Here is a 25,181-nt window from a genome sequence, read left to right on the forward strand (position 1 = left end):
AAAAAAAATAAAACATGAAAGGTTCAGCATGCAGCTGCAAATCTTTTGAGGCATGTCTCCACTTTAGTACACTTGGAGGCTAATTTAGCTAAATCAAATGGGAAGGAGACTGTATGATGATCAGTATTCAGGTCTTGACACATTTTCTTAATGCGATCTAAGTCCAGACTTTGACTGGTTCAATCTAATACATGAACAAACTTTGATGCAAACCATTCCTCTGTAGCTGTGTGCTCAGAGGTGAACCTCCCCTCCAGTCTCAAATCTTTCTTTAGTCGGTCCTAATTTTAGCTTTCCTGCAGGGGTTAAAGATGACTTTATCCATTTTATTGACCATATCTTTTAATTTGTGTTAAATTTGCATTTTAATGATTTGTTCTTTTTATGTGCTCCTTAATGCTATAGTCTTATTTTGTAACGGGATTGTAATATGATTGCATGCTTTTGAGACGCAAAAGCATCTCAAAAGCTCAAATAATACCTGATTTATAACATGACAGCGATTTAAAGAGGAATAGCAAAAGCAACCAAGGTGGATTAGCAGTGGTTTCCAACAACTGATGATGTCACCAAGAATATGTTACTGTGAAATATGTTCTCCACTTCCTGGTTGTTGAAATGTAAACATAACAGTCATTTATTACAGTCATGAGACAGCAGCAGTGTCTTCAGTCAGAGGCTTCTTTGCAGTCGTTGTAAGATTGACTGCTACCAGAGATCCTTCCTCACAGCAATGACAATGACTGTTAAAGATACTCGAATGAAATGAGTTACATTTATAATCAATATTTAAATTTTTTTTTTTATTTACTTGAATTGCAAGTCACTATCTTCTTGCAGACTTTGTACACACTATTATGTAACTCTAAGTGCTTTGGACAAGTATCTGATTTAGTCTTAAGATCCAATAACATTATGTTTCCATATTCAAATTGCTCATATCTTGAACGATTGAGTGTTATTACATATTATAAGAATGTTATTTTAATCACTTAGAATTTGAAGCCACGCCTCTTTGCGTGCCGAGCCTCCGGAAGCGGGAGCTAGCAAACTGCGGCTTCTGAGAGCAGGGAGACATTGTGATGTACTTGGCTTGTGCTGACCTCTGTCTGCCGCAGGGAAAAGGGCTCCCTTCGGCTCGGAGCTAACTCAGCTGCAGAAGCGTGAAAGCCACCAGGGTTCACTAGAAAACTCCTCCAACTCCCCTTTAGCGCAGTGTTTAAATGTGAATAAAATGTGTTAATTAGCCGGACAATGCCTCCAAGCTTGCTCGCGCTTCGTGTGTATCCGTTGGTTAGCCGTTAGCGCCTCATCCCGCTGTGTCCTTTGTTGCTCCGGTTAGCGGATGTTTTCCAGCAACTGTCAGCGGCTCCGTCACTAGGACAACACCCGGACGTCTGATGGGAGGCTGAGGGAACAATGTTGAGATTCCTCCGTGTCATTTTAACAGGTACAGCATCAGCGATTAGCCAAGATTGTTGGCTAGTTAGCACAGTGTCGCTTTTTTTCTACGTGATTATGCAACGTGATTACCAGCGAACATTTGAGCTTTGTTAAACAAACCGAGAGGGAAGCTTACGTGCGTGTTTTCTTTTTAAAAATTATTTAATAAATATTTTATTGGTAGATGTTGACAACCACTAAGTTAGTTAGTACTTGATCAATTCGAGTTTTTGGGAAATCACTGTAGCTGAAATAAAGTATGTCTTGGTTTTTATTTATGTTATTATTACTTTTGGTATTTTACTGCCAATTTTATTATTGACATTATTTTTAAATCAAACTGAATTTAATTTCTTGCTTCATCATTTATGTGTGATGTTGTGAAGCACTTGGTCCAGCTGAGGGTTGAGGTTGTTGTAGATCTGCTATTATATAAAAAAGCTTCCTCTTGACTTCACTTTAACATATGAGGACATCATAAGCGGGTATTGGCAGTGTAAGGTTTATCATTCCAGTTGGTAAACAAGCTATCTATTTAAAGAAAGTCAGAAGATTGACTTATCCAAACTCCCCAAAGAGCTAAATTAGTCATTTGCTTTGCATCAATCCTTCATACCGAGTATACATATAGCAACAGTGGAAAGGAACATCAAAAGTTAACCATGTTAATGTAAATAGATGTTTTCTATGGCTTTGAATCTGTAACTCTGATTACTTTCTCTTCCGTCATAGGCCTGTTAGGTTTTCTATTCGATGGAGTAGGAGCTTTTGGTGTCGGGGCGTATGGTGAGTCTGGGATTACTGCTATGAATCTGCATTCATTTTAACTCATGTCTCTTAAGTGAATTTTCTCCGATCCGCAGGTGGGGTGAGAGTAGTGAACGGGGATCACCACTGTTCCGGTAGAGTCGAAGTAAACCTTCACGATAAGTGGGGGACTATTTGCGACCATGACTGGGATATGCAGGCAGCTACTGTGGTGTGCTCGGAGCTGGGTTGCGGCATCGCTGAATCTGCTTCACGTGGCGCCGAATTTGGCCCGGGCGGTGGAGAGATTGCTTTGCGCTCCGTCCATTGCAAAGGGCACGAGTCCAGCTTGATCCACTGTGATGCCTTCATTAACAGGAACTACATTTGCAGCCATCAGAATGATGCTGGTGTGAAATGCTCAGGTCAGACCATGATCTGTTGTCGACATAGTGTTGATTAGGTGTGGGAGCAGTTTAATGGGGTGTAAGCACATTAGAAGACATGGCTGGGAATTAAAAAAATACAGGTCAAAGTAACAACGTTCTGTTCAAAAATGCTAAGGACATCTGCAGTTGAAACCAGATGTTTGCACATGCTTTGTGAAAAGACTTGTAACCTTGTTTCCCTCACTATCTGATTTTAAATCAGACTAAAGTTTCCCGGTTTTAGGTTAGTTAGGATTACCAAAGTTATTTCTGTTTGCTTAACATCAGAAAAAAGAGAGGGCGAGTTTATTTTACTTTCTTCAAATTCAGAAGTATACACACACTTTTGTTACTTGGTAGACTTAACTAAATAAGTTTGGCCTTTTAGAGTTGCAAACATGCAGAAGCTTCTCACAACAGTGCTCTGGAATATTGGCCCCTTCCTCTGAACAGAGCTGGTGTAACAGAGTCTGGTTTGTAGGCTGCCTTTCTCACACACACTTTTTATCTTTGCCAACACATTTCTTGAGAATGAGATAAAGGCTTTGGGATGGCCATGGCAAGAAAAACAACAAAAAAAACAATATTAGTCTGTTCCCTTTTGCCACTTTCTAACTAATTTTTGTGTAGCTTTAACAGGGTTTTCCCCAGAAAACTTGCTAAGCCCAGTGGTTGAGGCGGTAAGCAGTAATTCATCCATGTTTTTGAGTTAAGTTTTTTAAAGTTGGCAGGAAATTTGAAAATATCACTTGATAATTATGTGTTATTGGAAGACAAATACTTGAACACCAACTGTAAAGTCCCTAAAAAATGCAAACATAAAAAAAAGTAATTAAATAAACAATGCTTAGCCTGGTGGGGGCACAAGTAAAGCCTGGTGGCCCGTCAGGCTTACAGTACAGTGGTGGAAACTCTGGCTTTAGGGTCAGTGTTAAGTTAAAAAAAACATTAGACTTCTTGGCTTTTGTCTTGAGATGTTGCTTTATTATTCCCTAATTATGTGCTTGCCTGTGAAATATTGAGAGGCTTAGTTTCATCTCATTTAATGTCAGACAGTGAGGATTCAAATGGTTATGCATCTTTTTACGCAACGTAGGCAAACATCGTGTTTTAATTTGTAATCAATGAACTACGTTGTTGCTTTTCCTCACAGGTACTCTAATGGAGCCCAGGCTTTCAGTGCTGTCACCTCACTTTGTGTTTTCTGCTGGGGAGTCTGTTCACTTCTACTGCAACATTCAACCACGTGACCGGGGCAGCAACGTCCACCTGTACAAGCACGGAGTCGAGACGCCGCTGGTCACACAGAGCGCGGACCCGACCCAGATCGGAGTCAGCCTGGTTCTGTCTGATGTAGAATCGTTTCAGCAAGGCAGCTACAGCTGCCAGTACAACATAAGGGGTGGTTTCCCTCCCCACCGGATCACATCTCCAACCAGCCATCCTGTTAATATTACTGTGGGTGAGTATTAATCTCTGTCGTGCTTTTTATACAAATATTTTAATCCTCATTCTTGTTGTTTTTTTTCTGTGATGCACTGCCTTGAAAGTTTTTCCAGTTTATGTTACAACTCCAAATTTCATTGCATTTTTAAGATTTCATGTTTTTGGACAAAGTCAGATTTATAACAAACAAGGAAACAATTTACGTTTTCAGACTTTAAAAAAGTACAAATCTGACAAGAAGCTTATATTTATAATGAAACGCATTTACGCTAACGTACTTAAATAAAATCCAGTGCAATAATTTTTGCTTCTGAAATGAGGAAATGAGGTCGGACTTTGTTGAATTTAGTGTCAATATAAATACTGATGTTTCATTAAAGGCAACATCATCTTGTGTTTTATTAACTTAGTGTTCTAAGCTATTTAAAAGTAGTTCAAATTGTATATCTGTCCACACAAATGAACCTTCTGGCACCATGTTGGTTTTGACGCGATCTGATTGGTCCTCATAGATTTCAGTTTTGTGCAACGCTGCCTACTATGTGTTTATCATGTTTGCATTTTCTTAACACAATATGGCGAAGATATTTATTTTTTTAAAGACTGTGTACAAGACCATAGCATGCTAAGCCATTAGCTTTTGTTTTCGCTCAGTTGAGATGAATACTTTTACAGAATATTGTTTGGTATTTTGTTGTGGAGTTTAACGCACTGTTTGCGTGAGAAACAATTTACCGATTTGTAATGCCAACTACTCATATACTCAAACACGTTTGTACCTTATCTGTAATTCATTTTCCTTATTTTACTGCCAGTTGACCTTTTGACTCCCCATCACTGGTACAACACGTCTGCTGAGGCCCCGACTGGCTCCGTCATCAAAGGCGAGGGTTTTAACATCACCTGCTCCACCCCGCGCCAGTACCCCGGCGCCTCCTTCCAGCTGCGCCTGGTCCGCTCCAACGGCACGGTGCGCCAGTCGCTCCCGGCCGTCTCCAAGTCTGTCACTTTCACCTTCCCCAACGCCCAGAGCTCCAACGAGGGATACTATTACTGCCTGTATCGGGTCCAGCTGGGCGGACGCACGTTTGTCTCCAGAGAAAGCCAGCCACTACCTATAGCCATTAAAGGTAAGGCACAAAGATGGGGAATCTTGAGTTTTCTGAGTGAAACTTGGGGAATGACTCCGCCCACTTTCAGATCCTGACCCGCTACTGAGCCCCATGGTGATCAGCTGGCTGGTGTCCGGGGTGACATTTGTCATAGCCGTCATCATTATTTTTACTGTGGCGAAGGTAATGTGCAATAAGGAGAAGAAGCCCTCTGAATTAGAGCGGGAGACCAGAACCTGTGAGTCAGCTTCACCGTCAGAAGACTAAAAATATCTATAAGTCCTCGTGTGATTTAGAGTGAAAGATGTTCTTCTCTTCACAGGTGTGGACAACACATATGTTGCCTTATCAGTCCACAAGCTATGATGGAGTCCTCAGATGACAGGTGCTTGTGTGCAAAATTTAGCGTGTTTTAGAAATGTTTGGAAATTTATAAATGTCTGGATTTTACCTCATTATTTTTAAAATAAATTAAAATAAATACACCTTATACCTGGAAATTTGAACCTAAGACATGTTAACCACACTACTTGACTGAAAAGTGCTTACCGTATTTTCCGCACAATAAGGCACACCTTCAATGAATGGCCTATTTTAAAACTTTTTTCATACATAACGCATTATAAGGCACATAGAATAGACGTTAGGGTCCGGGATTTGTGCCATGCTCTCCAAATGTGGATGTGTAATAATAAAGAAGAGGTCCCCGAGTACTTTATATAGTAGGCTGTCCCAGTCATTGTTTCACTCACGGTGTTGGTGTTGCGATATTGTGCCCAACTGCTTTCTGGATAACGCAGTCTCCGTCTCTTTGAAGGTTTTTAGGTGCGACTTATAGTGTGGAAAATACGGTAATTGTTTCATTTTAAGTAGAGATGTGCCGATCAGGTTTTTTCCTTCCGATTCCGATCACCCATGAGAGCCGATCACCGATACCGATCACGTAATTATTATTTTTTTTATCATAAGCACTACCGGTTACATTGTATGGAAAAAGGAACCATGAATAATCCTTATTAAAACCTTGTTTTTAATAACTTTTTCCAAGAAGAAAACTAAACAAAACAGGCATTGTGCAAATTGTACTGCTATCGGTAATACTATCTTTAACAGACTGAAAACATATGAAGGCTCTGAAGAGGATAAATAAAGCAAAGAGTCAAAATAAAACCTCTCAACATTGCCAAAAAATTCAAGTATAAAACTTACCATTCAAAGGCAAATACAGGATCCATTACAATAAACAATCCTGAGTTACTGAATGAAAACTTCCTGATAGCATGGCGGCTAGCTGATTACTGCTAGTTCTGAGTGGCTGTTTCTGACTGAGCGGAGTAATTATGCAGAACAGGGAGGAGATCGATTCTTTTTTCAGAGATTATTTGTCTCATGTTAGGACAGTGAAAGTTTTAATACATATGTAAAATTTATTTTTTAAGTTGGATGCTGCAGCTTTAAGCAGAGATTCGGTGTGAGAGTCCAGGTGGAGCAGAAGCGGCGCTCCAATTGAAATATTACTACCTGTAGCGCGTAGCAGCGGTTCAACAGCGAGAACAGAACATTGCAGCTCGAAGACTTAAATAATTTTGCGGGTTTTTTGTTTAGCTTTCTGACCGTCATGCTAATCCGGGTGAGTGTTGGTAGCTGTGGGCTGCTTTACCTGCTATCTGATTGTCACTCCATATGTCTTTTTTACTGCAGTGAGCCTTGATGTAGTCAAACTCCGTCAAGTATGGCATTTTTTTTTATGCCATATTAGATTCGTCGTGTAGATGCATTTTGACCTTCTTCACCCCACGTGCTTCAATTTTCCGCTGCAACACGCAAACTTCCCCATTCACTCAGTGCGTTATAGTTCCACATCGCTTAGGATTTGTTGCTGCGCGTTTGCGCAGTGTGAAGGAAAGAGGAGACCAGCTGCACAGGCAGGCTGCGAAATGAGATGCAGGTGATCGGTTTGTGTGATCGACAACAAGAGACCGTGATTGGCGATCACTGATCAGACACTTTTTCACGGAAATCGGCCGATTATGATCGGTGGCCGATCGATCGGCGCACCTCTAATTTTAACCAAAGCCTTTTAACATACTGTAGTTTTAAGTTAACTAGATACAGTAGTTAATGATAGCTATCAGGCTGCTCTGTGCTGGATAATCCCAAGAGTTGGGGTGGGTGTGAATGTAGCGGCTAGTCCTTCAGTATGACCTTTGGCACGTGTGCCCATTTTAAATCATCTGTCGTTCTGTTCCTGTGGTGTGAGCAGGAGCTCCATGTTTCTGATTATTTGACTACAGTTCAGCTTAACACAGGTGATTTCCTGTTCCTAATAATCATGAGTTACAAAGACTACCTGTGAATCTAGTTGTAATTTCCTGGTATTTCTATTAAAGGGAGGAAAACATAGATAAATATATTTATAAACTGTCATAATATGGTCTTTCATTTGATTTTAATATGGATTCTGCTTAATGAGGACCAAAAACTATTGAAATATTCTTTGATTTAATGTAGTTAAACTAGTTTAGCTCTTATTGTGTTTCTTACGGCACATAAAATTTAGGGGGAAAAAAAAGGTTATTCGTGCGTCGGAAAGACACAGACCTAAATTCAACTAAACCTAAAGTAATTTGTAAAGAATAATTTTCAAAACGTCTGTAGATGTGAAAGACGAGTAGACGCATAACAAAATAATTACAGCAATAGTTTCAGTAAAAGGTGACTCTAGAAATGATTAATTTTACAAATAGCTGACAAAATGTGAGAATGTTGAACAAATACATTTTCAGAGCACTTGGTATTTTATTTTATTTTTTTGCTTCATAGATTAAATGTATACATTTCTGTCCTTATTTTATCAGGTTTAACTTTGGACATCCAGATGGCTCAAGTCTTCTTCAAGCACATATGAACTGCAGAAGACTGGGGAGACGGCAGCAACTGGATGCTTGCTGCTCGCCACCTGCTGGTGACTGCTGGAACCAGTTTACAGCCCACACTTCTGTTCAGCACTTCCATTGGGACGCAGTTTGAGACTGCACTGGCTTCTTTACTCTTACTGGAAAACAATAAGATTAATGTTCAGCACCATGTTATTGTAACGTGCAGGCCGGCAGCCATGTTGGAGCAGCAGTGGCATGTGTGTTTCTGCGCTCCTGTTTAAGCCAGGTGTAAAGTATGATTAGAGCGTCACCGTCTCAGACGTACACTAAACCTTAAATCTGTGAAATGAGCGAATATGTTTCTGTGTTCTATACAGAGTTCAGCAGCTTTTTGTTCCAGACAACACTAATAACAGACTGCTTAATGATTAGATACCTGCCCTCAGAACAATGATCCTTAAAGGATTATACTATGTAATGTTCTTAAAGACTAACACTACTATGCATCTTCATCAAATGTATTTTTTTTTTGCACTTGTTTTTGTAAATAGTAGCTGTAGGTAGTAAAAATGCTACAGTTTTGTGTGCAAATTGTTAGACAATCTAAACATGTTGCTGATGGTACGTTTCTTTAGAGCAAACTACAATATAGAAAGCTTTTTTTTAGACACCTTGCGGTATGCGGTTAATTTGTTTTTGTATACGTTATTTATCTCGACACTTTTGTTCCTGAATAAACGACTTGAAACTCTAAAATGCTTACATCTGCAAGCTCTTTATTATATTATGAAAACCAATTACAAAACAAATTACAAACTCTGGATAGATGGATGATGTGGTACAAAAGTGCTGCACATTTGAGCAAAGCATAAACTTGTAGCACTACAGCTTGTATTGAGCAATTTTACATTTTTACTTTGGAAAAATCTTCATGTACTTATTGAATGCAATTTACAGTTTTATCAGAATTGATAGTAATGCACAGGCACTTGAATTTAAGTCTGTCCAAAATGTGCATAAATGGCTGTGAGCAAAATGGAAGCATCAGTACTTGTTTGACAAACATTATTCAATTCAGCCACACTGAAAAATGAGTTAAATCAAAATTATGTACAATAAACAAGTGTGTCATCGTCAATAATATTTGCTCTGCAGCGTTTAAATATGCACACATTAAACCGGGAACTTCAGGTGTAAGTTTCTGATTTTTATTACAAAACCAATATTTAAAAAAAAAAAAAGAAAAAGGGAGAGCTGAAATGACAATTTAGATCGTATAACTACACTTTAAAAACCCAATATTTACCCTACTTTCCCCGAATCCATAAGATTGGTAAAAATATTTCTTTACTTTGCTCTCTACCTTTAGACCAAAATGATCAACAAAATAGCAGCAGGAGCTTTGAAGGATCATACAACCCAGCAATTATAGGATCAACAGAGAGCCGCCGCCTGTATTCGACAAAAATTGTTTGTTCTGCAGTTTGACTCAAAGAGGTGTTGTAGTGAAACTTGGTGAACAAGAATGTATTTTACCCTTACCTGTACAGTCATGCAAAAAAAAACAAGACATTCCTTTTAAATCCAAAGTTTAACGGGGGTCTAGCTCACATTTCCCCCCCACCCCCACTTTGGTGTCAGTTTTCGCTTAAGAATAATAAAACGGTGCCGCTTGTGGTCTACATGCAGTTTTCTACTCTTCAGTTTAAATTTAAGTTGTTTTAGAAGACGTTAAAAGGGAGGACCAGAAGGTGCAAGCTTTTTTCTTTTTTTGTTAGCCACAGCCGCAGCAGGTAGGTGCAAACAAATTTCAGCATAAAAAAAAAAAAAAGCACAAATATTGCATCAACCACAAAGACAGCAAAGTCTAAAATCCCCAAAAGACATCCATCAACTGTAGATGTAAAATAAAGTATCTCATCCCTCGACATCAAATCAATTTCACTAAAATCACACTATTCCTTTGATGGCCTCGTTTGTCTCCATGTTGGAGAAGACCAAGTAAAGGAAGGCTGCCAGAGCCAGGAAGAAGACGAACTGGAGCCACAGGGGGATCAGGCGGGACGACTTCTGCGCCTTTGGTTTCTCTGGTTCCGACTTCATGGGCGTCGGTTTGGCGTACGAGTTGCTGCTGTAGGTGGACGGAGTGTCGTACATGTAGGGCCTGAAACAACAAGTCAGGCTGTGGCTGAGGATCGGTCATGCGTTGAATTAAATCTCCAGAGCTACCGTGAATATACCTGATAAAGAGCTGGTTATACTAATTCAGATTACAATTTAGTTTCTGTGCACTGATGTTCCTCACTGATCAGTTAAATTAAGTTAGGTAATTCATAAATGTGAAATCTGGGTTGGAGTTACAAAAACACAAACTTTGGCAATGAATACAATTTATAAATGGTTTGCACTTGCATCTTTTTTTTCTTCTCTTTTTTGTATAAATGTAAGAAAATTTGTTTCCACAATCTCTTGAAACATGTCAGCAGATCATTCAGCTTGCAGGAGAGCGAGACTTTGCAGAGTTGCTGCCATGCTGGGTTTCTATGAAATGTTGAAAATTTATGAAATTCACTCCAATCAATTTTCAGGTCTAGATAAGTATTGTGATCCATTGCCTTTCATTTTCATAATTAAAAGTCTCTTAATGCTTAATAAAGGCTGTAGTTTTAATTTAGTCAATACAACATTGACGTTTATATAATTTTTTTCATTTTAAATGCTTTTTTTTTTCTTCTCACATACTGACTAGATTAAAAAATAAAATGCCAAATTACTACTACTTCAGAAATTTGTTTTGAAAACAAATAGTCATTTTGGAGAGTTTTTACCAAAAGCATAAAGACACATTTCACAAACAATGTTTAAAAAAAAAAAAAAGAAAATCAGCTTTTAGTCCAAGAGATAAAGACTCTGAAATGAAGCTGATTTATCTGCAACATTAAAAAATAAATAAAACTTGCTTAAAGAAGTGCATCCAAATGGCACAAAGTATAAAATGACTGGACATTTTTTCTGATATTTTTTTAAATAATTTCAGAATAACTGATAAGGTGTTGAAAGAATGCAAATGAGGTTTGCAGAAGAACAAATGGCTACGTTACAGCAGCTGAGGTTAGGGTAGGATATTTCACAGATGTACTCACTCATCAACCAAATCCCTTCCTTTGTATTCAGGCCTTGAACTTGAGTAGCTCGAGTAGGAAGTGCTGCAGACAGTCATATAAAAGTAGAAGATTTAAAGGGTTTTTGAAAAAAATAAAATAAAAAAATCCAATTTCAGGAACCGCTGATTCTGACTTACTCATGTCCATATTCCCCCTCAGCCCAGTCTCGTCTGGATCTCATGTAAGTCCCCCTGTAGCAACAAGACAGACTGGTTTGTAATTGCTATCTCGATTTAGTGGCATAAATACAGTTCAAGAAATAAAACAGAGAAACTGACCCGTCTCCAGAGGTCTCATTTCTGCTCTGAAAGAAGATGGAAACAAACTGTAAGCACTGAAGTTATACCCAAGTGTGGGTGTGAGGGCAGCAAATCTACGCTATAAGCAGCTACAAATGTTAAGCTACATGCAGAGCTGTTGTTCAGGGTGCTTGGCTCAAATTTTCAAAAATAATTGCATCGCCGACTTTTACTTGAAACGAATGTTAGTTTTGACTCTAGAGAGTGAACCAAAGTGTACATCCAGAGACCTGGAAGTGCACTTTGCACCTTGTAAGTAAGCGGTTCCACAAACACCTGAGCAGAGGGCGGGGAGAGATACTTACTGGTGTCCTGTAAACATAAGTGACTTCCTCCTCTGCAAGAAAACACAAATATCACATTGAATATAAGGTTTTACCACAAAAACACGGTTCAGAAGTATCAGACACTTCGCTGTCCTGAATTTTCTAATGGAAAATCATGTAGTGATGCTTAATATATGCTGCAGTTTTTACACTGATTGGTAGGTAGACATAAATACAGCACTTTTGTTTTTGCACCCATTGTGCAGGAGCCCAAAGACTTCTTCCACGTACACAAAAGGCCTCGCTCTCTCAACTGTGGTTCACCAATCTGTCTTAATCTGAGTTAGTGACCACTTCTCCCTTGCTGACACAATCTGTCACACTCGCATATCAAGACGAGGATTAGACAGTGTGATTACTACACGGGAGTGCCTTAGGCTGGCCACAATAAAAGGCCACTCTAACCTGCAGTTTTACTGCATTGGGGCTTTCAAAGGCCATTCAGTATCTGGCGTGACTTAAATTTGACTCAGCCATCAATCAGGTTGATGATTGTGGCCTGTGGAATGTTGGTGCCCTCCTCTTCAATGTAAAGTTCTTGGATATTTGCACGACCTGGAACATATTGTTGCATACGCCGATCCAGAGCATGGTGACAAGTCTGCTGAGTCTGCTGGTTGTAGAAGAACTGGGATGTTTTCAGCAACATGAGGTTGTGGATGCATGGTACGACAACTGGATCTTGATATTATATCTCTATGCATTCAAAACGACATCTCAATAAAATGCACCCGTGTTCGTTGTGCATAACACACACCAACCCATAACCCCACCATCACCATGGGCCACTCCATCAGCTCAGCTCAAAACATCTCTTCCATTGATTATAATAGGCATGTATCAGATTCCAACAGCTCTCTGTATGGCCAGCCAAAGATTTAAAGAGGAGATGCAAAAGCAAATGGGGTGGATTAGCAGTTGTTGCCAACAACCCAAGTGTTATTTAGGACATGCTGCTATGAAATATCAGTACATTTTATTTCCCTTTCGGGGTAAATACAGAAATTTTAACTGAACTGAATTTATTGAGAGAGACCGATATTTACTGTGTGCATTTGGATACATTGAGCAGGGCTAAAAAGTACCAAGGAAAACATGTGATAAGAGAATTCAACTTTTACTACGTCAACCTTATAAATCCAGCGTATGTATAAAACTATATGAGTCTATAAAGGACTGATTACCCTCCTCTCTGTAATAGGTTTTATCAGATGATGGTTTAGCTTTCTTCCCCTTGGCCATGGCTTCCTTCAGCTTCTTCACATACAGACTCTTGGTAGTTCCTGAGCACGAACAGACATCACACACAAACCAACATTAGGAATGATGAAAAGCCTGAAAATCACACCAAACACTTCACGGGTAGAAACTTCACACAGACAGACGGAGGGACGGACGGACGGACAGGGGGCCCGCCGAGGTCCACTGACGGTGATTCACTCACCAACCACAGGTCCATGTTTGATCCCGTACTCGTCCAGCAGATCGCTGATTTCCTGCGGAGACTTGTTATCCAGCGAAGCCATTTCAATCTATTTTATACGGTTTCTGTCTTTGGTTTAAATTGGATATTTTTTTCGAATTTATTGGCGGTTAAGAGTAGTTTAGTTTCTTTTGGCGTCAAAAGAAAACCAAGTCGACTCCTCCTACACATGGGAGCTCGATTTCTCTGCCGGCGAGCCGCGGTGAAGCCGTGTGCGTTCAGAGCCATAACCCCGCCCGTTCAGAGTTGATCTCAGACACAAAACAAACGCTCTCCCACACAAATTGCGCACAACTTCCGTTTCGCCTGGATTTTTCTTTGTTGGAATTGTTTTCAGTGTCTTACGGAAGCAGCGCCACCAGCAGGCAAGTATGTGTATTAACCCTTTATACGGTAAAACCAGAGAGGCGGTTTGACTGAATATTTTTAAGAGGTAATACTGTAAGGCCATAAATACAGTATTATATGTAAAATTATGATTGTAGCAATAACACTACTCGACAGACTTTTCTGTAAAAGCGGTCAATCTAACTTTGGCTATAGTTGATCACCTATGACATATAGTATTTTTTTAAAATTATTACATTTTAAATAAACCCTCACAATTTTATGCTACACAGAAAGAAAACCTTTTCATTCAGTGTTTGGTTTAGTTAGATTATTCTCACACAAGAATGCAGTACAGTGCCAGAAGCAATAGGTGTGGCTACATTGTCTTCAGGTAGAGAGCTTTGATTAGTGAGCTTTTCTTTGCCCGTTTGCTCAGTGTGTGACTGGCAACCACAGAGATGCTTGTGTTATGTAAGATTAACTTCCTTTTTATTATTTAACAAGAGAAATGTGTATTTTTGCCAGTCTTCCTGACATGCCAAAGAGTAATTCAGTCTTTTAAATGAGGTCTGTTGGCACAAGCATATATAAAAACGTTTCAGGACACCGCCCCTCAACCAGAACCCTGGTTTGCTTTTGAATCATATTTGCATTTGGTTTAAAATGTTCAGCTCAGTAAATGAGATACATAAATTCGGTTAACGTTTCAGCATTTTAATTCACAAAATCGTTACCACACAATTCATTAAAAAACTTTTTTTTTTGTTTTATTTTACATTTATATATTTTCAAAGTAAAGATCTCCATTGTAAACAAAAAAATAGTATGAAAGGTAGAAATGCATATGTGTACAGAGCTTTTTTTTTCTTCATCCTTTATAACCAAAATGAGCTACAACTCTAAAAGAAGAGAAACTGTCTGAGCCAGTCGGGTTGGTCTGTGGTCAGGCTGAACATCATCAGCCCCGTCGCCGTCAGCACTCCCAGCGTCAAGATCATCTTCAGTGTGCTGAAAGACTGAGAGAGCAGAGAACAGTCACTTAGAAAATAAGCTTAAAAGGAAACACTCTGGGTAAAGACCTTGAGTAAAAACACACCCTGCGTGTTGCTGTGCAGGTTTGTGTGTCAGCGACGTCTGCCGGGCTCTGATGCTGCTGAATGATTGGGGGATCAAACACAGGTTTTATGTCCAGGTCTTCTTCAGGCTCCTGCGGTTCCTAGGTACAGACAAATCAGTCCAGTTATATATTTATCATCTAATGTGGCCTTTGTCACATTACAACCAGAAAGTAAATATGTGGGGCTGAGTAGTAAAGCTGAAAAGCGAAAGAATGACAGAATTGTAAGGACACGTTTTGAATCTGCTAGCATACTGCTGATTAATGCAGCACTGTAGATTAAACATGACTAGATGTATGAGGTCTGTTTATATACTGTGGATTTTATAGAATAGAATAGGATAGAAAAATGTTTTGCTTTGGGTTGTTCTGCTAAAGATGAATGCATCTCAATGAATATATTATAGGAGACTGTAGATAGCATTACTGCACAATGGTAAATTAATTGTACAGATTTTGAAAGAGTAGAAATTATGACATCAAGCATTAATTGGATATGTAAATTTGTACATGGGAGATTTTTGAGTGAGACAGTTGGGGGAACTGGATATAAAAGTTTTGTTTTTTTATGTTTGACAATTATGGGGTCTTTTTTGTTTGTTTTCTTCTTATTTGCTTTTTTTGTGCTGACATTTTACATGTTTGAAATAAATATAGATTTAATTCCATTTCATATTAAATCCCACTTAAATCTAAGTTTGTGGTTGTAAAAGGTAATATGAAGCAGTTCAAGGTCAATGAAGGATTTTGCAAGACGATGTTTGCTAGGTGCTTCTGTGGTGTGCTGTGTAAGTTAATTAAGATCTTCTTACATCAGATTGTTCTGAACAGCTCGAGTCTTCTTCCTCATCTTCAAATTGTTCCCCAGAGTTCAGGTCCTCTTCCTTGTCATCAGAATGTTCTGCAGGATTCAGATCTTCCTCCTTATCTTCAGATTGTTCTGCAAGATTCAGATCTTCCTCCTTATCTTCAGATTGTTCTACAGGATTCAGATCTTCCTCATCTTCATATTGTTCTGCAGGATTCAGATCTTCCTCTTTGTCATCAGATTGTTCTGCAGAGCTCCGGTCTTCTTCCCCGTCTGAGGAGCTGCTGACCGAGTCTCTGTCACTGCTGAGAAGCAAAAATCAAGCATAAACCGTTTTTGTTTCATCTGCCACGCTTTGCTTTACAGTTCACTTTAGCACTGACTGAATTTTACCCACCTGTCAGTTTCATAATAATTCACTTGAGATAAGGGGTCTGCACAAAACTGGACTTTTATCTGCCTCTCTGAAAAACACGAACATTTGGAAACCGATCAGCTGTTTATCACACGAGGAAAGATTGATTCTGCGTTCTGGACACTGACCTTCTCGCCCGTTCTCGTAATCGCTGTTGTCGTAAAATTTTTTGAAAGCTTCGATTCTCTGCTTCATCTGTTCAAAGTTTCTCCTCTCTTCGTACTCGTCTTCTTCCTCCTCCTCCTCCTCCTCCTCCTGCTGTCCGTCATCGGTGAAGTCATTGGGTTCAGTTTCGAAGAAGAAGCTGTCATCGATGGATCCCTGGACGAACGGACTTGCTGGTGTCGAGTCTTTCTTCTGCACCACAGAGTAGCTGTTGACATCTTGAACCGGACACTGATTTCTGCCTGAATTAGGTGATTCTGTCCCATCTGTGTCCTCTTGACCCATGAAGAATTCATACAGAAAGGTTTTGGTTTCTAACGCACCTATCCCTGAGCTGAGGAACTCAGCCGGATCGTATCCGTCACGCCCAAAGCTGCGGTCATCAGAGCCACTGGCACCAAGAGATTTAATGTCCTCCAGGTTTGTGTCGTCTTCAAGGAGTCGGGTTCTGGACTTATCTGAAAATACATAACTGGATCTTCTCGGCGGCTCTTCGTCATCACTGGAGCTGTAGGAGTCGCTCTCACTTGTCTTCTCTTCATCGTCAAAGCTGGTCCCTCTCAACAAATGCTCCACTTTCCTTTCAGCTTCATCTCCAGCTGCTTCATCCAGGCTCATCATCATCTTCTCAACATTTATTTCTATGTCTCTGCTGAACAGGAACTCTTCCTCCTTCCCAGAACCCGCCTCCTCAGACCCGTGGCTCCACTCGCTTTCGGTCACGGCTCTCTCCGGGCCTTCTTCCTCTCTCAGACAAGGCGAGGCGCTCACTGCAGAATTTCTGCCGTATTCACCAGAGGAAAAGTCTGAGGGGTAATCTGCAAAGCTCTCACCTGCCTCCTGGTGCTCCTCGCCAGTGAAGTCTGACATTTTCTCTTCGGAAACCTCACCATCCACTTCAGAGATGAGATCCTGCAGATTCTGGAGAGACATGCAGGAGAACTCCAAACCAGAATCTGCTGTATCGACAGTGCCGGGTTTTTCCTTCTCTTCAGTTTTCACGCCTTCATAGTCGGATTCGGAGGAGTCCTGTTTGACGTCTTGTTCCTCCTCGCTCTCGGGGCTTTCTGCAATGTTCTCGTCTCTACATGCGTCCTCCTCTTCATCACTGTGCGCATCTTCTTGCAGGACTTGAAGCTCATCAGCATCTTCCGGGATCTCAGAGTCTTCATCCTCCAGGATCCCATCCACTGTTTTATAAATCGACTTCAGCGTATCGTCGTCTTCCTCTGGGCTTTCAGCCTCCTCCTCTTCATCTCTTCCAGAACAGAAATTGCTCTGTCCTTCTTCTCCGCTGGAGCTTGGGCATTCATCGTCCTCTGGGCTTTCACTGCTAAAACGGACCCCGTTAAGCCCCTCTTCGTCATTTTCCTCATCAGTCTGCTCTTCGAAAGCGTTCTCATCCGAGTACAGTGCGTCTGCAGTGGGGCCCTCCAGCAAAGCTGCACCTTCTGCAGATGCTTCCTGAAGCCGAGCCTCGTCGTTCTCTGTCGTTGGGTTTCTGTCCTGTTCTTCCTCGCTCTTCTCATCAAAGCATAAACTCTCAAAGTCCAAATCTCCCGTGGAGAACGAGGGAACTGAACCCTCTGCAATCAGGGAAAAAAAAACACATCTGAGTGAAATCCTACAACATGAAAATAATAATATTGCTACAAAAATATGTTTTGTTTTGTTGTTGTTTTTTTTTTTTTACCTGAAAATGCATCAGTGAGAAGATCAGCAAAGCCCTCCATCTTAACAAACACAAATCAATGTTAAAGCAGGATTCATATAAAGACTAATTGAAATCTGTTACAACAGTCAGACTGGCTCTAAAAAAACCCCAAAACAAAACAAAAAAACAAAGACAGCTCAAAGTAACTCCTCTACTTTGGCTGCAAGTGACTTCCTGTCGAACAGATCGAGCATAAATTCACACTCAGCCGCTGAAATATGTTGCTGAAAAGCAACTAAAATGAACTCACCATAAAAGATGAAGACGGAAGAAAATCTTTTTTTTTTTGAATTTTTTTTTTTTTTTGCCTTCTCTGAAAAGTAAAATCTTAAGACCCGAGCTGTTTGTGTTCGTCTCTTGCTGCTCTAGCGCACCTTCATGAGCCCATGAAATGATGTCAGCTTTGATGTGGGTTTGGTTTCAGAAGCACAACACAAACTCCAGCAGACGAAAACGCTTCACGCAGAAACGCTGTTCGCTGGCGCCACTGTGACGAGGAGCGACACTAAAAGCACCAGAACCGTCTCTCTTGATTGCTTTATTTTTATTTTATTAAAAACATTTTTTTTTTAAACTAAATTTCAAGTTAAAAATAAGTGTCGTTAGAGGCGATGTGCTGCGACCTACAGCTCGTTCCTCAGGAGGTAGCGGTGAGTCGGCCTCAGATCAACTTCAACGGGAAAATGGTCGCTCACCTCAAGAGCCTGAAGGGACAAAGTGACACAAATATTATCACACCCACATGCAGAGATGAACTAAAATCAGGTGTTTCTCGTGTTTACCTCTTGCTCTGTAAGATGGAAATTTTCCTTAAAGTTAAACGCTTGAGCTGAACCAGGAACTACGCCAGAAATAATCTCCCGGCCGTGAACAATGATCCTGAGTAGGGGGGGAAAGTGCAACATTGACTGTCAGAAAAAGAAACATGGAAACATGCACACCTCTCCCTCTGACCAAGACTGTTGCAGAAGGCCTTAATTAATTTAATGGGACTAATTTATTGTTTTATTCTACAGATGATAAATGAATATTAGCACAGCTGCTTCAAGCCAGAAATACATTAGCTTGTGATTTTAAACCATTTGTCCCAAAAATTCTAAAAAAATACTTTTTTTTTTTTTTTTTTTGCTTTCATTGTGTAATGTGCCACGTAATGTGTTTTTTTTGTAATCAGTGTCTAATCACATGACGCCGAGTCTGACTACACTGGTAATGTTTTTATCCAGTGTAGCGTTTTGTTTCCCATCTAATGTTCTCTAAAGTTCTTGCACAATTTGCTTTGTTTTGCCGTCAGTGGGAACAATCCCTGATGTTACCACCTGGTTCTGGTCGCAAAAGAGAGGAACCACCAGACATCCAGGTCCGGTACCAGATGAAAACAGCTGGAGTGCTGACCAAGGTGACAGGTTGAACACATATTCTGCCCTGATTCTCACTTCCCGGTAAAATTAATTGCTGACTGACTTTTTCTCTTTTCCAAATGTTCTGTGGTGTGGGAGTCGAACATCAAAAAAAGGGAATAATGGTGATGATGATATTATTTCTGCTTGTATGGATATGTCTATTTAGAATGCACAACCGATTAAAATGTCCAATTTGTGAACAATTTTACATTCTACTTTTGAGTGAGAAAAAAAACCCTACAAATATAAAACACCCCCGACTCTCTATGCAACAATACATAAGGTAAAAATTTAATTTAGCACTTACATTTGACGCAGATATTTAGAAGGCCAGAAATAAGAACATTGAAAAAAATGAAATTATTAAAATAAATGTGAGAAACTAATAAAGATTCATACAAATCAGTCCCTCAAGTGATTTTGATACTGATTTTGATCAAACCACATCTTTCCTTACTCTTTTCTTTTCCCATCAGCATTTGTGAATTTAATTTGCTACATTAAATCTAAACTTGAGGATCAATGTGAGTGAGGCTGATGAAAAGAGTTATTTAAATTTAGAGCATTAAAACACATGTCTCCTAAAATATAACAAGCTACCACATATTGCACCCAAGCAAATGCTGCTGAGACCGCTGTTATGATTGGATACATTTATAGCCCATACCTTAAGCTGAGAAAGAGAGAGATTGACCTTTTGGAAAGGTCAGATCTTTGATGTCATAGTTTGGTTTTATCTTTTTATAGTTGTGAAATGTCCAATTAGAGATCACCGCTGAAGAGGAAGCCACTCTTCAGACTGATTACTGATGAAACTGAAATGATGAGATTCTTCATGCATCCCCGCAGTAGAGCAGCCATCTCTAGTGACAGAACCGTTAAAGATGTGTGTGACTCAGCCTGACCTGTCGTAGGCGCACCGAGTCTTCTCTCTGACCGTCGTGTCCTGCTCGTCTCCAATTAGCCAGTGAAATCCGGGGTCGTTCCTGAGGCGCACAGCCTTCCACCCTTTAGCGGTGACGTAGCTGCAGCCTGCGTTCAGGTCCCCCAGGATGATCACATTCTGGAAAAGAGGAAGCATAGAGAAGGGAAACCAGCTTGGATCAAGGCGTTTTGGCTAAAAACAGAACCGAGTCAGATAAGAGGTTTCACCTACCTCGGTTTTCCACTTCTTGTGAATCTGTTTGACGACACCGTACAGCTCATCGATCTCCTGCATGGCTGTCTTTGGACACGTGTGTTGCCCAACAAGGACAAAATCCTTCACCACTAGAAAAGAAACGCGTTTAGTAAATGATTTACTTCAGATCTGCTGAAGTAAATCAGAAGATCTGAGCATGTTTATGTTCAGAAGGCCCCACATATTTGAAGCTGCAAGTCATTTCATTTTGAATTTTGCTTAAATTAATGTGCCTTTTTATCTGAACGCCATTTTAGATGACTAACTCAAGTCATCTCTGATGATTACAAGGAAACATCTGTGCTTAGCAGAAGTCAAACCTTCTGAAAGCTGTTTCTATCATTCCAGAAGATGTTTGCATGGCTTGAACAAATTGTTTTTGTCCTGTTCTGGTTCATAAAAAGTCAGAATTCATGTAAACTCTGCGATAAACCATCTTATGACCGGGTTGTGGATACATCAGATATATTTGTACAGCTGCTTTTTGTCATATTACTAGGCTTCATTTCATCAGACAAACCTTAATGTCAAATACTGTATAACCTGAGCAAACACAAGGCACTGTTAATAATGATTAGAGTTAAGCTGATTTGGGTTTTTGCAGCAGGTTATTGATCCTAATCACACCAGCAGGTTCAGCTCTGATTGGCTCCAAAACAAACAAAATCGAAATGAAGGTTTTAGAGCGATTTGGTCAACGTCTGGTAAATCCAATTGAGAGAACTGGACAGGTTGTTCATGCTCAGATATAGAAAATTTTCAATATGAAGCCTTGGTGATTAATATTAGTAAATATTGCAATAGTAATAAGGTCATTCTCGCTGTGACCTATAGCATTGTTTTTGCATCAACTGTGGTCATTTTCTGCTGTTTTACATAAAGCCAGGTTGTTCTGGAAAGCTTTTTGTCCTTTAATGAATGAAATCAACATGAGAAAACTGCTTTTGTGTTAACCCAGGTTATCCTTCTCTGACAATAACACATTTTAATGATCTGAAACGTCGACATCAGCCTTTTATGGAGCTTTTCTGGACTCTCAAAAGATGCTTTACAATGAAGCCAGTCATTCCCACTGACATGCTGAACGTGTTTTAAATTTGACAAAAAAGCAAAAACAGAAGAAACCCGGGAGGGGGCAAAAAACGTTTTCTTGACAGTTTTTTTTTTGAATAGGTTCTTATTTTGCTGTGTTTCTTACACGTGGTGGGGGAGTGAACGCGGATGACAAAAGGCTCTCTGGAGAAAACGTCGGTCCCATTGGTTCCCCCTCCCTCCAGTTTAGGATGCTGGAAGCGCTCCTTGACCTTTAGCATATTATTCCTGCAGATGATCACAGAAGAGAGACCTGTGAGCACATTTCTGATCCAAAGCCAATCCTAAGAATCAGATCCGGTTCACTTCTAATTAGCTGAATTACTTGTAAATGTAGACGTATTGCTCTTTGTAGCTCTTCCTGCCCAGCCGTTCACTTTCCACATACAAATAGGAGTTGGATTTGTCGAATCTGATGACGACAACATCAAGATATGATAAATATACTGACATTCTCACTTCAGACATCTAATCTTCCAGTTTACCTGTTAAGATCCTTGACCAGAGCTTGTATTGCTTCCCCTTTAGAGTCCCGGACCTCCTGAATGAGGCTCAAGTCGCACCGAGAGAGGATCTTGAGGACAAAAAGAACACAGGTAGATCTGTTAGACACCTGGTTTTCCTCATGTAGTTTGTTTCAAACTCCCAGCAGAGTACCTTCAGTAGAACTCCCATCACCCTCTTGTTGTTTGCCTTGGATTCACCAAAACTCTGAACATTGAAGGCGCAGATTTTCAGAGAAGACGCGACGCTGAACGCGCACAACCCGATGACGAGCAGCAGCAGCGGCGGCCCGGCGGCCCTCATCGTTCAGACGTGAGTCGTTCTGTGAGTCAACGTGGAGTTAACGAAGTTGCAGAGCTTCACGGCGACTCTGCTCACCTTCAGAGGGGAGGATCACCAGCAGACTGACTTCAAGGACCCATCGCCTCACTGGTGTGTTTGGGGAACATGCAGGTAAATGTGGTGGTGAGAGACGGGGCGGGGGCTGTGTGCTGTGGATGCGCTGCGTCAGTGGATTTTGAGAATGGAGCTTCGTCTGGAACAGTTAAAACAACCGGAACACAATAAACAATGGGAGAGGAGCTTTGTGTCTAAAGTTTGAGTGTTATCAGACATTAGATGACGCTGGAGGCTACACCTCTTAGCTTCAGGAACGATTACATGGAAAGAGCTGCAGCATAATGCAACCACAGCTGGGAATGAAGATACATTTTGTGTTTTAGAATGAGTTTACTGCTGCCTAAACAGAGGAAAGTAAACAAAAATCACAAATAGACCAGAAGAGTAATTAAAAAAATCTACATAGACACAACAGTGAAGAATAATTGATGCTTCTGTTAAATAAACTGAGTTTATTTCTTGTTTTTAGTGAGCGAACTGAAGGATGATAACCCAATTTAAGCAATTATTTAGAACCACTCAGAAATACTTGCCCACTTACCTATTTCAAGCCTTAGAAAGCGCAAAACATAAACCAAAAACGGTGTCATTTAAAGAGAGAAGTGTGTGTGGTTTTGTTCATCTGTTCTGTGTGCCAGTTCCAGTAAAAACCAGTTCACCGTCTCTCTTATCTCACTGACACAACAGCATCTTCCTGAATGGAGCTTTTGGACATTCTGGCATGATGTCAAAATGCTAATGTGGTGGTTTCCAAAGTCACAATCTTTACCTGATCGTAAGAAATCTGAATGCATTTGAAAACATTTGCAAATAACATTTTTAATGTAGAATATTAATTTAGATAACGGCGGTGGTATCACTGTGGTGTTGTGTTTTTCTTTTGGTCTTTTCCTGTGATTAAATAATATTCAAAAGGTCTTACCTTTTTTACATTTAGAACATCGTTATCACCAAAAAGGTGTTGCCATAAATGTTGTGTTTCTCTCGTTAGATGACAGGAGGGCACTGAGTTGAAGAGAAGGTTACATTTTAGAAAATAAAATGTGGCTGTAGCGATATGAACAACTCTAGGAATCAAACTCAAACTACTCTGGCTGGATAGATGTTTGCATCTATCTAATTAGACCATCCATCCATCCATCCATGCATCCATCCATCCATCCATCCATCCATCCATCCATCCATCCATCCATCCATCCATCCATCCATCCATCCATCCATCCATCCATCCATCCATCCATCCATCCATCCATCCATCCATCCATCCATCCATCCATCCATCCATCCATCCATCCATCCATCCATCCATCCATCCATCCATCCATCCATCCATTTTCTTTACACCCTTGTCCCTTAGTGGGGTCGGGAGGGTTGCTGGTGCCTCTCCAGCTAACGTTCCGGGCGAGACCCTATTAACTAATATGTCAAAAAAACAAACAAAAAAACTGGCTTTCATTTAAATCTCAAGTTTTTTGCAACCTTTGTCGGTTTTGTGTGAGGGTTTGTTTGCTGTTCTTGTAAACTGCAAACGGGATTTCTAAAAGCTTTCAATAATGTCGTTCTCCGTTGTGGCTAATATTTGTCTAAGAGATTTTCTCTCATGAGCAGCGGATGTCTGCAGCTCCTCCAGAGTTACGGTGTTCCTCTTGGCTTCTTCCTCCTTGGCTGTCATGTTACTTTAGATGGGCGGCGGCCATGTCTTGTCCTCAGATGATAGACTGGAAGAAGCTCGATGAGACGCTCAAAGCTGTTGACTCACTGCTTGTTTAAAGCAGAAAACTTTCTCTCTGTGTTCTTGGTTTTCAAGATTTTTGTTCTCTGGGCATTTCAGTAAGAAACCCTTTTAAACACACAGAAATCCAGTTAATTTAGGGGCGTCGGACTAAAAGCTGCTGAATATGTCAGACTTTTTACATTTTAATTTATTAGAAACTTTGAAAATCCTGTATCCTTTTTGCTCAATTCCACAATTAAATTTGTGGTTTTTCACATAAAATCTCAATAAAGTACGTGGAAGTTTGCGTTTGCAACGGGACAAAACGTAAGAACACTCCATGGGGAAGGAAAACATTTGCAAGGTGCTGCATATGTTGAATTTAATAATGTAAAACGTTAAGATTTCTGCTCTTAAGGCAAATTCAGATTGAAACAATCTGCAGTGAGGCCGTTTATTTCACCTTTATAAGAAGTTTTGATTTGCCTGAATGATTGATTGTTTCTTGTATATTTTTTCCTTCCGGCGTCTGGATGTGATTGGTCAGATACTCAGAACCACTTCCTCGACTCCAGCAGCAGCAATCAGAGATTTTAATCATTAGAATGAGTTTGCCTGATGAAACCCTGTGACTGAAACATTACTCAGCAAAAATGACAGGCTTAGAATTGAGGGGAGAGTTTTGTTTAATTCCAGGAAAAGCAAACAGTTAAAAATAATCTTGAAACGATCCAAACACAACACCGGCAGAATTAGATTTAATAAGAGATTCAACCAATAAGTCTGTTTCTGAAAGGAAATGTAAAAGGAAAAAAAAAAGCATCAATAAAAGAAACAAAACTTGAATCTACATTTTATTAAAACATATTGATAATTACTTATTTTCTCTTGAATGCTAAATGAAAAAAAAATCTAAAGTAAAAATATTTATTACAGCAGCCATGTTTTTACTGGTATTTGATGATTTATGGTGATGAACTCCAGGGTTTTGAGGTCGGAAAGCCTACTTGTCA

General features: G+C 40.0%; 3 protein-coding genes across 6 annotated transcripts; 1 reads left to right on the top strand and 2 right to left on the bottom strand.

The window, feature by feature from the left end:
- The first annotated feature begins 1,029 nt into the window (after positions 1–1,029).
- LOC103467188 (uncharacterized) lies at positions 1,030–8,811 on the top strand. Its single transcript, XM_008413320.3, has 8 exons — positions 1,030–1,450; positions 2,176–2,229; positions 2,307–2,615; positions 3,772–4,080; positions 4,880–5,194; positions 5,265–5,414; positions 5,499–5,561; positions 8,035–8,811. The coding sequence occupies exons 1-7, from the start codon at positions 1,420–1,422 to the stop codon at positions 5,540–5,542; spliced, it is 1,212 nt and encodes a 403-aa protein (XP_008411542.1). The 5' UTR covers positions 1,030–1,419; the 3' UTR covers positions 5,543–5,561; positions 8,035–8,811.
- Positions 8,812–8,814: 3 nt separating this feature from the next.
- On the bottom strand, positions 8,815–13,518 carry LOC103467189 (uncharacterized). The gene is made up of 7 exons (XM_008413321.3): positions 13,289–13,518; positions 13,029–13,127; positions 11,824–11,855; positions 11,498–11,523; positions 11,357–11,410; positions 11,199–11,261; positions 8,815–10,219 (listed from the first exon to the last, which is right to left on the bottom strand). Exons 1-7 carry the CDS (start codon positions 13,368–13,370, stop codon positions 10,006–10,008), a joined length of 570 nt encoding a protein of 189 aa, XP_008411543.1. The 5' UTR covers positions 13,371–13,518; the 3' UTR covers positions 8,815–10,005.
- Positions 13,519–14,355: 837 nt separating this feature from the next.
- Positions 14,356–22,358, bottom strand: dnase1l1l (deoxyribonuclease I-like 1-like). 4 transcript variants are annotated; one of them, XM_008413319.3, is made up of 10 exons: positions 22,209–22,358; positions 22,037–22,125; positions 21,877–21,963; positions 21,658–21,779; positions 20,436–20,548; positions 20,185–20,342; positions 18,659–18,755; positions 18,504–18,580; positions 17,856–17,895; positions 17,225–17,748 (listed from the first exon to the last, which is right to left on the bottom strand). In XM_008413319.3, exons 1-10 carry the CDS (start codon positions 22,356–22,358, stop codon positions 17,371–17,373), a joined length of 1,311 nt encoding a protein of 436 aa, XP_008411541.2. In that variant the 3' UTR covers positions 17,225–17,370. The 4 variants fall into 4 exon arrangements, with proteins under 4 accessions (XP_008411540.2, XP_081465075.1, XP_008411539.2 ...); XM_008413318.3 differs by lacking the exons at positions 18,659–18,755; positions 20,185–20,342; positions 20,436–20,548; ... (2 more) ...; positions 22,037–22,125; positions 22,209–22,358 and adding exons at positions 14,356–14,673; positions 14,754–14,873; positions 15,587–15,887; positions 15,980–16,046 and having other exon boundaries at positions 16,126–17,748; positions 18,504–18,574; XM_081608949.1 differs by lacking the exons at positions 18,504–18,580; positions 18,659–18,755; positions 20,185–20,342; ... (3 more) ...; positions 22,037–22,125; positions 22,209–22,358 and adding exons at positions 14,356–14,673; positions 14,754–14,873; positions 15,587–15,884; positions 15,980–16,046; positions 18,127–18,501 and having other exon boundaries at positions 16,126–17,748.
- Between the last annotated feature and the right edge of the window lie 2,823 nt (positions 22,359–25,181).

This window comes from Poecilia reticulata, chromosome 7 (assembly GCF_904066995.2).
Source record: "Poecilia reticulata chromosome 7, P_reticulata-male-v2, whole genome shotgun sequence".
Lineage (NCBI taxonomy): Eukaryota > Metazoa > Chordata > Actinopteri > Cyprinodontiformes > Poeciliidae > Poecilia > Poecilia reticulata.